The 14,238-nt window shown below is 49.5% G+C and overlaps 1 protein-coding gene across 1 annotated transcript; it reads right to left on the bottom strand.

Moving 5' to 3' along the window:
• CFAP73 (cilia and flagella associated protein 73) lies at positions 7-10,586 on the bottom strand. The gene is made up of 7 exons (XM_018061176.1): positions 10,494-10,586; positions 7,815-7,920; positions 6,933-7,037; positions 3,648-3,848; positions 2,807-3,028; positions 2,430-2,588; positions 7-832 (listed from the first exon to the last, which is right to left on the bottom strand). The coding sequence occupies exons 1-7, from the start codon at positions 10,547-10,549 to the stop codon at positions 755-757; spliced, it is 927 nt and encodes a 308-aa protein (XP_017916665.1). The 5' UTR covers positions 10,550-10,586; the 3' UTR covers positions 7-754.

Genomic DNA, 14,238 nt, shown 5'->3' on the forward strand with positions numbered 1-14,238 from the left:
TATCTCCACTTTCCTGATGAAAAAAGTCAGGCTCAGAGGATGGGTAGGTTGCCGAGGTTTGAGGATCTTGAAATTGGCCCTCGGGTCCCAGGACAGGCTTGCACCTGAGACTGGATGGTGAGAGGCAGATGGGATGTAGGGTCAAGGACAGAACATACAGTGCTCCTCTTGGCTGTGAAGAGTCCACCACGCACCCAGAGGTCAACACCTGTCCTGGCCTCTGCCTTCCTCCAAGCCCTGTGCTCCTCAAGCCCCTCCTGGGGTCCCTGCGAAGGTCATGGGCTGCATCTTGCAGCTGGGTTCTCAGACTGGCCATCCCTCAGCGCCAGTCCAGAGTGGAGGAGCCTTTGTGAACAGACGCCCTGGGAATGGTGTCCGCATGTGACCCTCTTGCTGGTCCTTTATTTTACTTTACTTGTCAAATGCTCATCTAGAATTTCCCAGAAATTTTGCACCAGGCCCCATTCCAACCTGACAAACATCAGCTGGTTTAAATGCCCCCACTGTCCTGGGAGGACTGACCAGTTACCAGGCCACATGGTGGATGTGGTTTGGGGGCCCCCATGTAGCTCACATTTACTTAGTACTTGCTCTGTGCCTCTTGTGTACACCCCACTGCCGTCTGAGCGGGCACAGCCCTCCCATCTTTCTGGTGAGAGCCGCTCAGCCCACACCCTTCAGGAAATGTGTGCCTCCCCTGTCCTCGGGCTGGGTCCCTCGAGGAGTCCCTCTCCCACTGCTCACCTGGGTCGGGTTAGGAGGTGGGGGCGGTGGACTCAGCCTGATGGAGTCCAGCCAGCATGGCAGAGAGGTCCAGAATGGACAGCTTCACCTGGGGTCGCAACACAGCCAGAGTCAGATCCCAGCTCCTGAGTGTCCAGTCCCCACCCCCCCCAAAAAAAACACTGGAGGATGTAAAGCAGAGGTGGGAGATAGAGACTTCTATTAGATAGCAATGATGTTGGCTCCCCAGGGGCAGTGAACCTGGTCTAAACCCTTCTAGGATTTTTAAGCCTCTCACGCAATTCATTCACAGGCACTTTTCAGTTTTCTAGCTGGCTATCACCTGTATTATAGTTGAGTTAGTATTTTCACTTACATCAGTTATTTTTTTTTTCTTTTTGGTTCAATCAGTCATGTTCATTAGTGTATGACCTACTCTCATCTTCTCCTTTGTTGAAATTAACCTGTTTATTGATACGAGCTTAATGAACACCCATGGATCCAGTGCCAAGACCTAGAACATGATGGTAATCTTACCTTGGGCTCTTCCTTCACCTTTGTCACTGAAATAAACATCTGACAAGGGAACTATGTCTCCACCAAAAGTGAAAAGAGATTAAATTACCCCTTGTCATAAGTGGGGGTAACTGGAAGAATAACAAAATGAAAATGAAACCAAGTTACTGAATTCTGGCAGCTACAGTTGCCCACAAAAGATGTGAGTCCCAGGCCCTGGAGACCAGGGGTATTAACGGGTGTTAAAGGCATAATTGTCACCACCCCCAACTCCCAACACTACTGAACCTTTCTCTTTGGAAAGATCAGAGAGTTGGTTGAAAAGGGACTGGCTTTTGCCTGTTACTTCATACCGAGACTCTGTCCCTCCTAGAGTCTTCTTTTGTCCCTTGGGGTACCTGGGCCACACTTGAGAGAACAGTGATGTACACATGGATCCGCCTGACTCGGATGTGGCACTAAGGTAGGCTCTGGGGATCCAGTTCTTGGCATTTGGTTGGAATTCTGGCCTCGGGGTACAGGACAGGAGTGAGATGGGCTGGGGCAAAGGTGGGGTGCCTCGCTTTGCTTCCTCCACTTCTCACAGGGGCTACCCTTTGGGCACCCGCTAGAATCCTAACAGAAGGGTCCAACATTAGAAACCCCCTCCCTCCCGTGTAAACCAGGTCACGTGTTCTGCCACCTTAAAAACCCGAGTGAATAGACAAACCAGGCGTCCTTGGACACAGTGACCTTTGTGATGCCATTGTGCAGAAAGAAAAACCACTGTACAACCCTGTCTTCACACTCCCCAGGGGAAGCGAAGGCTTGTCCATGCAGGAGCCAGAGGGTCAGGGACTCATTAAAAGTGAGTTTCCGTCCCCTGGTTTTATCGATGTTGTCACTTGTTTGCACTGTTTGATCCTAAAATGAACTCTTGGTATAAATGTATTGTATCCATCAGTATATACCCTGGCCTAGTGTACAGTGAGGCCACTGAGAGCCAGAGATGGTCCAGCTTCCTTCTGTCCTTGTAGCAGCAGAGTCGAGACCAATCCAAGGCTCCCAGGCAGAGGGCTAGGCAGCCGTACAGCCAGGAGACTTGGCTCTGATCACAGAGGGTTATGCTCAACCCAGAGAAGGTGGGATCGCAGGCACCGTATGTTCCCAAAAGTTGGGGAGCTGGAGGTGAGCTACAGAGGGGTCCTCACCTGCTCCAGCTGCCCCTCGGTGTCCTCGATGTCTAGGGTGGGTGGCCGTCTCTGATGCTGACACACCAGCTGGTACATATTGAGTACTGCCATCCTGGTGCGCCCCAGGAGCAAGGTCTTCTCAGCCGCGGTGTTCTGGATCTGAATCCACTTGGATTCCTGGAGAACACCCCGCCCCCTGTCCCATTAAGGTGTGAGCCGGCCTGAGAAGGGCTGGAGCCCCATTCCCCTCTGCTTCCCACAAGTCAGATCCCCGAGGCTCTCTCAAGGAAAACTGCCCGTGAAAGTAGTGTTGCCACATCTCTTATTAACCCGGGCTCTCCTCACGGCGATGGGAGCCTGGGATCCCGGGCGCCCAGCTCCTCCGGCCTCGGTACCCAGTGCAGCGTGCGCTCCCGCGCCGACTCCAGTCGCTCCAAGAGATGCGCTCGCCGCTGGCCCTGCAGAAGCAGCTCGTCCTGCCAGGAGTCCCGCAGCCGCTGCAGCCGCGCGCGCGCCTCCTCCAGCTCCGCGAGCCGCTGGCGCTCCGTGAGCCTCAGCGCCGCCTGCATGTCTGCCAGCCCGTCGAAGCGCGCCACCAGTTCGGGGACCTCTTGGAACTGGGATGGGGTAGGGAGAGGGTACTCACCGGGCCGGCGGCCCCCTCCCCTCCCCATGCTCAAACCCCGTGCCTCCTTAGCCCAACTGAAATGAGGGCATCACACATCCCCGCGCCCCAGGAGTTAGTTACTCCCGCCCCTCCCCACCCCGTTTCGATTCCTGGGTTGGGAAGATCCGCTGGAGAAGGGATAGGCTACCCACTCCAGTATTCTTGGGTTTCCCTTGTGGCTCAGCTGGTAAAGAATCCGCCTGCAATGCGGGAGACCTGGATTCGATCCCTGGGTTGGAAAGATCCCCTGGAGAAGGGAAAGGCTACCCATTCCAGTATTCTGGCCTGGAGAATTCCTTGGACTGCATAGTCTATGGGGTCGCAAAGAGTCAGATATGACTGAGCCGACTTTCACTCCCCACCTCTATGGTTAAACCCAGCTAAGTTTCACTGCCTGTGATGAATGTCAATTCATTGTTTCATTGAACTAATACTGAATTCCTGGATTCCCCCTCCCCCACCTGCCTGTGTGTCCTTCAGTAGGTTGTCTTTCTGAGTCTCAGTTGCACCGTCTGTAAAATGGGGTTGACAATAAGATTCACTTCCAAAACCTCCTGCAGGGCGCTCACCTCGGGCAACAGCTCCAACATTTGCTCCAGCAGGCGCGCGCAGGGCTCCAGACGCTGCAGCCCGTGCTGCAGCCGCGCGCGCTCCCGCTGCAGCTCGGCCAGTTGAGCCCGGAGCCTCAGCGCCTCCGCCTCCCGGCGGCCCGCCAGGTGCCGCTCCTCCTCGGCTCTCCGCAGTGCGCGGCTGCGCCGGGCCTCGGCGTCCTGGGAAAGGGGGATGGAGAGAAGACAACGACCCTTAAGACTTAGGAGCCTGCAGAGCTTGCCGCAGCCACTCTGTCCCAATACTCACACGTTGAGTCAGGGGTTGCAAACAGATGGCCTGCGGGCCAAATTCAACTAGAATCTTTTCGGTCCCTCACTCCTCTCCCACGCTTTTTAAAATGCTTCAGGCAGTGCGTATTTCCCACCGGTCCCTCTTATATTGGTAAACCAACTTAGAAAAATAAAACAAAACTTTTTATTTTGTATAGGAGTATAGCCAGATGGTTAATACCGAAATCAGATTGATTATATTCTTTGCAGCCAAAGATGGAGAAGCTCTATACAGTCAGCAAAAACAAGACCAGGAGCTGACTGTGGCTCAGATCATGAACTCTTTATTGCCAAATTCAGACTTAAATTGAAGAAAGTAGGAAAAACCGTAGACCATTCAGGTATGACCTAAATCAAATCCCTTATGATTATACAGTGGAAGTGAGAAATAGATTTAAGGGCCTAGATCTGATAGATAGAGTGCCTGATGAACTATGGACAGAGGTTCATGACATTGTACAGGAGACAGGGATCAAGACCATCCCCATGGAAAAGAAATGTAAAAAAGCAAAATGGCTGTCTGGGGAGGCCTTACAAATAGCTGTGAAAAGAAGAGAAGTGAAAAGCAAAGGAGAAAATGAAAGATATAAGCATCTGAATGCAGAGTTCCAAAGAATAGCCAGGAGAGATAAGAAAGCCTTCAGCAATCAATGCAGAGAAATAGAGGAAAACAACAGAATGGGAAAGATTAGAGATCTCTTAAAGAAAATTAGAGATATCAAGGGAATATTTCATGCAAAGATGGGCTCGATAAAGGACAGAAATGGTATGGGCCTAACAGAAGCAGAAGATATTAAGAAGAGATGACAAGAATACACAGAAGAACTGTACAAAAAAGATCCTCATGACCCGGATAATCACGATGGTGTGATCACTCACCTAGAGCCAAACATCCTGGAATGTGAAGTCAAATGGGCCTTAGAAAGCATCACTACAAACAAAGCTAGTGGAGGTGATGGACTTCCAGTAGAGCTATTTCAAATCCTGAAAGATGATGCTGTGAAAGTGCTGCAGTCAATATGCCAGCAAATTTGGAAAACTCAGCACTGGCCACAGGACTGGAAAAGGTCAATTTTCATCCAAATCCCAAAGAAAGGCAATGCCAAAGAATGCTCAAACTACCGCACAATTGCACTCATTTCACACGCTAGTAAAGTAATGCTCAAAATTCTCCAAGCCAGGCTTCAGCAATACACGAACTGTGAACTTCCAGATGTTCAAGCTGGTTTTAGAAAAGGCAGAGGAACAGAGATCAAACAGCCAACATCCACTGGATCATGGAAAAAGCAAGAGAGTTCCAGAAAAACATCTATTTCTGCTTTATTGACTATGCCAAAGCCTTTGGCTGTGTGGATCACAATAAACTTGAAAATTCTGAAAGAGATGGGAATACCAGACCACCTGACCTGCCTCTTGAGAAACCTATATGCAGGTCAGGAAGCAACAGTTAGAACCGGACATGGAACAACAGACTGGTTCCAAATAGGGAAAGGAGTATGTCAAGGCTGTATATTGTCACCCTGCTTGTTTAACTTATATGCAGAGTACATCATGAGAAATGCTGGGCTGGAAGAAACACAAGCTGGAATCAAGATTGCCAGGAGAAATATCAAGAACCTCAGATATGCAGAAGACACCACCCTTATGGCAGAAAGTGAAGAGGAACTAAAAAGCCTCTTGATGAAAGTGAAAGAGGAGAGTGAAACAGTTGGCTTAAAGCTCAACATTCAGAAAACAAAGATCATGGCATCTGGTCGCATCACTTCATGGGAAATAGATGGGGAAACAGTGGAAACCGTGTCAGACTTTATTTTTTGGGGCTCCCAAATCACTGCAGATGGTGATTGCAGCCATGAAATTAAAAGATGCTTACTCCTTGGAAGGAAAGTTATGACCAACCTAGACAGCATATTAAAAAGCAGAGACATTATTTTGCCAACAAAGGTCTGTCTAGTCAAGGCTATGGTTTTTCCAGTGGTCATGTATGGATGTGAGAGTTGGACTGTGAAGAAAGCTGAGTGCCGAAGAATTGATACTTTTGAACTGTGGTATTGGAGAAGACTCTTGAGAGTCCCTTGGACTGCAAGGAGATCCAACCAGTCCATTCTGAAGGAGATCAGTCCTGGGTGTTCATTGGAAGGAATGATGCTAGAGCTGAAACTCCAGTACTTTGGCCACCTCATGCAAAGAGTTGACTCATTGGAAAAGACTCTGATGCTGGGAGGGATTGGGGGGCAGGAAGAAAAGGGGATGACAGAGGATGAGATGGCTAGATGGCATCACTGACTTGATGGATGTGAGTTTGAGTGAACTCTGGTAGATGCTGATGGACAGGGAGGCCTGGTGTGCTGTGATTCATGGAGTTGCAAAGAGTCGGACACAACTGAGCGACTGAACTGAACTGAAGCGGATTAACAATGTTGTGATAGTTTCAGGTGAACAGTGAAACTCAGCCATAAAATACACATGTACCCATTCTCCCACAAGCTCTCCTCCCATCCAGGCTGCCACATAACATTGAGCAAATTTCCCTGTGCTATACAGTAGGTCCTTGTTGGTTATCCATTGTAAATATAGCACTGTGTACATGTCCATCCCAAGCTCCATAACCATCCGTTCCTCACCCATTTCTACCCCACCGCCAGCCCCCCTGCCCTGCCTCCCCAGAAACCATAAGTTCCTTCTCTAAGTCTGTGAGTCTCTCTGTTTGGTAAGTAAGTAATTTAATTTGTATGATTTCTTTTTAGATTTCACATATAAGGGATGTCATACAGTATTCCTTTTCTGCCTGATTAACTTCACTAAGTATGACAATCTCTAGGTATGACAACCATCCATGTTGCTGCAGATGGTCTTATTTTATTCTTTTAAATTGGGTAAACCCACTTTTTAAGTTTCTGTGACCTGTCTGGCTCCTATAGGATTGTGACTTTGTGACCTCTGCCTTGCCTCCCCCCGCCAGTCTCCACATACCTGCAAAAACTTTTCAAAGCGGATGAATGACCCCTTTAGCTCCTGCTCTTTCTGTTCCAACTGTTCCCATCGCTGTTTCAGGGAGGCCTTTGTGATCTCGAACACCTGGCCGATAAGCAGGAGGTATCTGTGTGTATTTGGGGTTTCAAGTCATCCAGCGCTTCAGGTTCATGTTTAACTCTGCTCGTCTTTTTCCCTTAATCTTGCTGCTGCACCCTGGCTCATATCTACCTGTGGCTCCCACTACCCATGATGAAGCCCCAATTCTCTCCAGTGGCCCCTGCAGGTCAGCATCCCTGCTCTTCCTTCAGGCCTCAGCTCACCCTGTCTCCTTTGACACTGTTTTCCAGACTCTTACCCACCTGTGTTTTGTTCTCACCTTCCTGTCTTTGTATATGCTGTCCCCTCTGTGTGTTTCTCCCTTTTCACCCTATCCCTCTTTGCTGGAGAAGCTGACTTGCCCTTCAGCCATCCTTAAGACATCACTTCCTCCAGGAAGTCCTCCGTGACCATCCCTGTGTAGAGACAGGGGCTTTCTCTGGGGTCCCGCCATTCCTGCTCAGTGCTTCCCCCCTCACAGCAGTCACTACCCGGACACTTGTCTGTTCTCTTCTCTAGGCTGTGAGCCCATGAGGGCAGGGGCTGTGGTGAAACTTCTAGATCCCAGGGCATACCCTGCACACAGTAGCTGCTCAGTGCACATTGATTTGCACCAACCACTGATCTCATTTGACCCCTATTTGACAGATGAGGAAAGCAAGGCTCAGCACAGTGGCTTGTCTCAGACCTTGTAGTAATAAGTTGGCTCCATCACTTTCTCATCTTTTTTTGGAGGGGTCTGGAGTCCCCCCAAAGTTTCAGGGACTACATTGAGTGGCTCACCTCCTTCTGGGCCTGAAGGCCCCGGTCTGCATCCACCAGCTTCTGCCTCTTCTCCAAGAGACGCAGGACCGGGGGGACATGGTCCATGTTCTGCTCCGGGATCTTCCTGGAGGGGCAAAAGGAAGTGGGAGTAAAGGAGGCAGGAAGTAGGGCCCCCAAATTCTCCAGCGGTGCCTAACATGCCTCTATTAGCCACCTCCTGGCTGTGGAACTTTTTACTCATTCAGCAAATTGTCCTGAGAATCTACTCTGTGCCAAGCACTGTTCTTGGCACTGGGGGGTAGAGTTGTGGTCAAGACAGACAGATCCCTGGTCTCCAGGAGCTGGCATCCCACTAGGGAACGCAGAAAAGAAAGCTAACAAACAACAAACAATGCTAGGGACTTCCCTGGGCTTTCTGGTGGTTCAGATGGTAAAGAATCTGCCTGAGACGTGGAAGACCCAGGTTCGATCCCTGGGTCTGGAAGATCCCCTGGAGAACGTGGCAACCCACTCCAGTATTCTTGCCTGGAGAATCCCCATGGACAGAGGAGCCTGGTTGGCTACAGTCCATGGGGTCACAAAGAGCTGGACACAGCTGAGCGACTAACACTTTCACTTTCACACTTTCAGCGACTTTGCTGGCAGTTCAGTGGTTAAGACTCCAGGCTTCCAAAGCATGGGGTGCAGGTTTGACTAATGATCAGAAAACTAAGGTCTGACATGCTGTGTGGTGCAGCCAAAAAAATAATAATAAAAATAAACTATGCTGGGACATGGTAGGGACTGAGATGAAAAAGTCAGCAGACTAAAGGAAATCTCTCAATAGGGAGATAGACAAGTCTCTGAGAAAGGGATATTTGAGCAGAGACTTGAAGGGGAAGAGGGAGGGAGTCATGTGGATGCTGCAGGGAACAGATTCTAGGCTGAGGGAATAGTCAATGCCAGACCCCGAGAGAAGGACCTTGGTATGTAGAAGGAGCTGCTAGGAGGACAGTGTGGTGGGAAGGGAGGGAGGCGCAGAGTGGTGGGAATTGAAATTAGAGAAGTTACGAGGGTCAGACTGTGGTGGGCTGCGATGAAGGGGGTCTCTGGCTTTGACTCTGAGTGAGATGCGAAGCATGGGAGGGTTTGGGGCAGAGGAGGTACCCCTCTGGCTGCTCTGGGGAGCAAGGCCAATAAGAGGGGCGGGGCAGCTGCAGGGGACCCGGGACAGATCACAGGATAATGTGGAGAGGATATGATTCTGGTCTGCGTGGCTCTGTAGAGAGGTAAGGAGCAGTGGGTTCTGGGTACCACTGGAGAGGAGAGCAGATGGGGTGATGAGGCAGTGAGAGAGGAGTTCAAAGAGGAACCTCGATGCTGGAAGGATTTTGCTGCTGATGGCAGGCTGAGTGGGGAGCAGGGAGGTCAGCTCTTCCGTAAGGCCAAGTTGAGACTGACCTGCCGGTTGATCTCTGCGGGGGAGGGTCTAGAAGGAGACTGAGATCTGGAGCCAGGCTCCCAGGAGAGGAGCAGCTGGACCCAGCCCCACAGGGTCAGCTGTGTCGGAAGCAGGAGGGATGTGCTATCATTCCACTTGGCTTGCCCAGCTGTGGTCCAGGGGAAACCCTCCCATTTTACTGACTCTTGAGACTGAAGTTGGGGAACTCTCCTAAGTTAAGAGTCCACACTCGGGCTTCCCTGGTGGTCGAGTGGTTAAATACGCCTTGCAATGCAAGGGACACTGGTTTGATCCCTGGTTTGGGAAGATCCCACATGCCCCAGAGCAGGTAAGCCCACGCACCACAACTATTGAGCCTGCAAGCCGCAACTACTGAGGCCTGCACCCCTAAAGCCTGTGCTCCACAACAAGAGAAGCCAGCCACCACCATCAGAAGATCACGCACAGCAACAAAGAGCAGCCCCCACTCACCTCAACTACAGAAAGCCCATGTGCAGCAACAAAGACCCACCACAGCCAAAAAAATCAGAATAACTAAATAAATAAATCTTAAGAGAGTCCACACTCCCACTGCAGAAAGCACAGGTTTGATTCCTGGTGAAAGTGAAAGCAGTAGTCGCTCAGTCGTGTCTGACTCTTTGCGACCCCAAGGACTGGAGCCCACCAGGCTCCTCTGTCCATGGCATTCTCCAGGCAAGAATACTGGAGTGGGTAGCCATGCCCTTCTCCAGGGGATCTTCCAGACCCAGGGATCGAACCCAGGTCTCCTGCATTGCAGGCAGATTCCTGGCAGGGGAACTAAGATCTCACATGCCGCACAGCCAAAAAATATATATATAATGATATATTAAATGATACTGAAGTTGGGACCCCCTCCAGCCACAGTGCTGAACAAGGCGGACAAGGTTCCTCCAATCTTCCTCTAAAATTTAGTTTTCAGGGAGAGGGTACGAGAGTAATTCCTTCCCACCTTGGGTCAAACGATTTCATCTCAACTGGGTATCAGCTAGGGGTGGGGCTCAGGCATAGATCAGAGACCTGGATTATTGACCCAGCTCTGCCCTAACTACCCCTGAGACCTTGGGAAAATTGCCATTTCCTTCAAGCCTCAGCATCTTTCTCTGGGAAGTGGGGCCATAAATCCCCACCAAGAACTGCCCGAAGAAGCCAAGATCCAGGGGGGTAGGAAGGGGCCAACCCACCCGCTCCTGCCCACCCATCCTGCTGCCTCTCAGTGCACCCTGCACACCACTCACATAGACAGTTTCTCTTCCAAAACCAGTTGGAAATATTCCTCCCAGGGCACTGCCATTCTCCCGCAGTTGCCCCAGGCTTGCTTTCTTTCTGGAATTTTGCACAAGGTCGCACAGAGTCGGAAGACTGAAGCGACTTAGCAGCAGCAGCAGGAGGCCCTGGGGGCTTCTAATGGACGGTTTGCACGCTCAGTACTCCCGTACTCCCGGAAGGCAGCCACCCAGCAGGCCTTGGTCGCCTGGGCAACCAACGACACAACATTCCATTGCCAGCCCGGGACTGGAGAATCCGCTCCCTTCCCCACCAGAGAGAGGGGGTTGCAGGGAGGGGGCAGTTTCTGCCCTTTCTGGAGGAGCCTTGAACTCCCAATCTAAGTCGGGGTGCAGTGAACAGGACGTGGGTCTCTTGGCCAAGAATTTGCTACTGTTGGTGCCCCATGGCTAGTTAAACCTCCTCCCGGATGGGTGAGACAGGGCTTCACTAACACGGCTGTGTGATCAGCTGTGTTGCGTGCACGCTCAATCATATCCAAGTCTTTGCAACACTTTGGACTGTAGCCCACCAGGCTCCTCTGACCATGGGATTTTTTAGGCAAGAATACTGGAGTGGCTTGCCATGCCCTCCTCCAGGGTGTCTTCCCAACCCAGAGATTGAACCCTGAGTCTCTTATGTCTCCTGCATTGGCAGGCGAGTTCTTTACCACTAGCACCGTGTATATGAAGCATACAGTTCTATGGGTTTAGCAAATGCACAAAGTTGTGTAGCCACCACAGTCAAGATACAAAATATTTTCATCACCCCCTCAAAGTCCTCATGTCCCTTTATAATCCACTTTGTCCTCACTCAGCCCCTGGCAACCACTGACCTGTTCCCTTTCCCTGTAGATTTCCCTTTTCCAGAATATCCTCAGTGGACTTGCAAAGATGATCAGCCTTTCAAGTCTGGCTTCTTCCACAGAGCCATATTCATCTGCGATTCATTCATACTGATGTGTGCACACTGACATGCATTTTTCACTACTGAGTAGTATTTGATAACATACTATAGTTTGATTATTTGTCCTCCACTTGGATTATTTCTAATTCTGGGCAATTATAAATATAGCCTGTGTTCACGTGCAGGGCTTATGTGCAAACAGAAGCTTTCCTTTCACTTGCACAAATACGTAGGCGTGTGATAGATGGGCCATATAGTAAGTGCATGTTTAACTGTCCAAAAAACTGCAAAGCTGGCTTTCAAAGGGGCTACACTGTTATACGCACACTAGCAATGCATGTGAGTTTGGATTGCTCCATCTCCTCGCCAGCAGTTGGGACTGTCAGTTTTACATTTGTAAAAGTCATTCTAAAAGATGGATGGCTGTATGGATACAGCTTTTTTACTTACCAGCAATTGTAGATTCCTGTGCAGTTTAAGAAATAAAAAGAGAGAAGCCATACTGCTTCATCTAGTTTCCCCCAGTGGTGACATCTCGCTCAACTACAGCCCGGATCACAGTCAGATATGGACACTGATTAAAATTCTCCCACCTTATTTAGGTTGCCCCATTTTCTATGCGCTTGTTTGTGTGCATATGTGTGTGCGTGTGTATTTGGTTCTATGCAATTTTTAGACATTATTTATTTACTTGGCCAAATAGTGAGGCTTGTAGGATCTTAGTACCCTGAACAGAGATCAAACCTGGGCTCCTGGTAGTGGAAGATCAGAGTTGTAACCACTGAACCACCAGGGAATTCCTTCATTCTATGCTGTTTCATCACGTCGATTCCTACGACTGCCACAGTCCAGATACAGAACATTCATCACGAGAGTGCTTCCATCTAACCTTTTATAGCCACACCCATCCTCTCCCTCCTGCCTCCCTGACCACTGCCTCCACTCATCTGTTCTCCAGCTGTATTATTCTGTCATGTCAGGGGTGTCATACAGGAACTGGAATCATATGCTGTGTGACCGCTTGAGATGGCTTGTTTTCACTCAACATCATTCTCTTGAGATCCATGCTGCTTGCTACAGATGTTTATTCTCTTTGGTTGCTGAGTCGTATTCCATGGGACGGATGTACCTCACGCTATGGGACTTAGGAACGGGCCCTGAGCTTCCATTTCAGGGACTCCAGGTTCCATCCCTACGTGGGGAACTAAGATCCTGCAAGGCAGGGCCAAAAAAGAAATCACTCATGTTGGAGGATATCTGGGTTGATTCCTGTCTTTGGCTACTATGAATAGTAGTGACGAGTCCTCTCCTGGTTTTTGTATGAGCATGAGTTTTCATTTCTCCAGTATAGATGCCAAAGAGTACAATTGCTAGGTCATATAGCCAGTGCCTGTTTAGTTTTGTTTGTTTTTAAGTTAAGAAACTGCCATATACTTTTCCAGAACGGCCGCACTATTTTGTATTCCCAGTAGCAATGTATGTGATCCAGCTTTTTTCTGCATCCTCACTGCCATCACTGTTTTTTTTGTTTTAGCCATTCTGATTGGTGTGTAGCCATATCTCACTGTGGTTTTACGTTGCATCTCTCTACTGGCTAATGATGGTGACCAGCTTTTCGCGTGCTTCTTTGCCATCTGTATATCCTCTTTAGCAAAATATCTGTTCTTGTCTGCTGCCTGTGTCCTAATTGGATTTTTTTAACTGAGTTTTGAGACTTCTCTGAATATTCTAGATATATATCGAGATGTTCCAAAGAGTCCTCTGTTGGGTATCTTCTCCCAGTCTGTAGCTCCTCTTTTCATTCTCCTCAGATGGTCTTTTGTAAAGTATTAAATTGGGATGAGGTCTGATTTGTCACATTTTCTTTTATGGAGTGTGCTTGTGGTATCAAGTCAAAGGTGGGTTTTGAACTCAGGCCATCTGGATGTGGAGTCCATTCTCTTTAACCACAACACTCCAGAGACAGTTGAGCCCTTTTTATTTAAATATTTATTTATTTTATTTGCTGTGTTGGTTCTTAGTTGCGGCATGAGGGACTTTCAGCTTCAGCATGAGGAATCTTTAGCTGTAGCAAGTGGGACCTCAGTTCCCTGATCAGAGATTGAACCCTGGCCCTCTGCATTGAGAGCGAGGAGTCTTAGCCACTGGGCCATCAGGGAAGCCCCAAGTTGAGCCCCTTTGTGGATCTTTCCTTCTGTAGACTTATTCCCTTCCTTCCCTCCCCAGAGGATACCATCACCCTGAAGCTGGTGTGCCTCCTTCCCTTCTTAATTTCTCTTCTTTTACAGGTTTTTTTAACCAGTGTTTATGGAGCACCTTTTATGTGCCAGGTACTGTGTGAGGATACAGCAGTGGATAAGAGAAAACCTGTCCTCACGGGGCTCACCTCCCTGGTGGCTCAGATGGTAAAGAATCCACTTGCAATGCCGGAGACTCGGGTTCAATTGGGTTGGGAAGATCCCCTAGAGAAGGGCAGCCCACTCCATTATTCTTGCCTGGAGAATCCCATAGATAGAGGAGCCTGGCGGGCTACAGTCCATGAGGTCACAAAGAGTCAGACAGGACTGAGTAACTAACACTTTCCCTTTCATGGGGCTTAGAGGCTAATGGCACCCCACTCCAGTACTCTTGCCTGGAAAATCCCATGGGCGGAGGAGTCTGGTAGGCTGCAGTCCATGGGGTCTCGAAGAGTCAGACATGACTGAGCGACTTCACTTTCACTTTTCACTTTCACGCATTGGAGAAGGAAATGGCAACCCACTCCCGTGTTCTTGCCTGGAGAATCGCAGGCACGGGGGAGCCTGGTGGGCT

The sequence above is a fragment of the Capra hircus genome, chromosome 17 (assembly GCF_001704415.2).
Source record: "Capra hircus breed San Clemente chromosome 17, ASM170441v1, whole genome shotgun sequence".
Classification (NCBI taxonomy): domain Eukaryota; kingdom Metazoa; phylum Chordata; class Mammalia; order Artiodactyla; family Bovidae; genus Capra; species Capra hircus.

Excerpts from the sequence above, each read along its gene's own strand:
- CFAP73 (XM_018061176.1), bottom strand. The coding sequence starts at position 10,549 with ATGGCAGTGCCCTGGGAGGAATATTTCCAACTGGTTTTGGAAGAGAAA. Across the intron at positions 7,038-7,814 it reads GCCTTCAGGCCCAGAAGGAG|GTGTTCGAGATCACAAAGGC; the intron begins GTGAGCCACTCA and ends CTTATCGGCCAG. Across the intron at positions 3,849-6,932 it reads GCTTTGAAAAGTTTTTGCAG|GACGCCGAGGCCCGGCGCAG; the intron begins GTATGTGGAGAC and ends CCCCTTTCCCAG.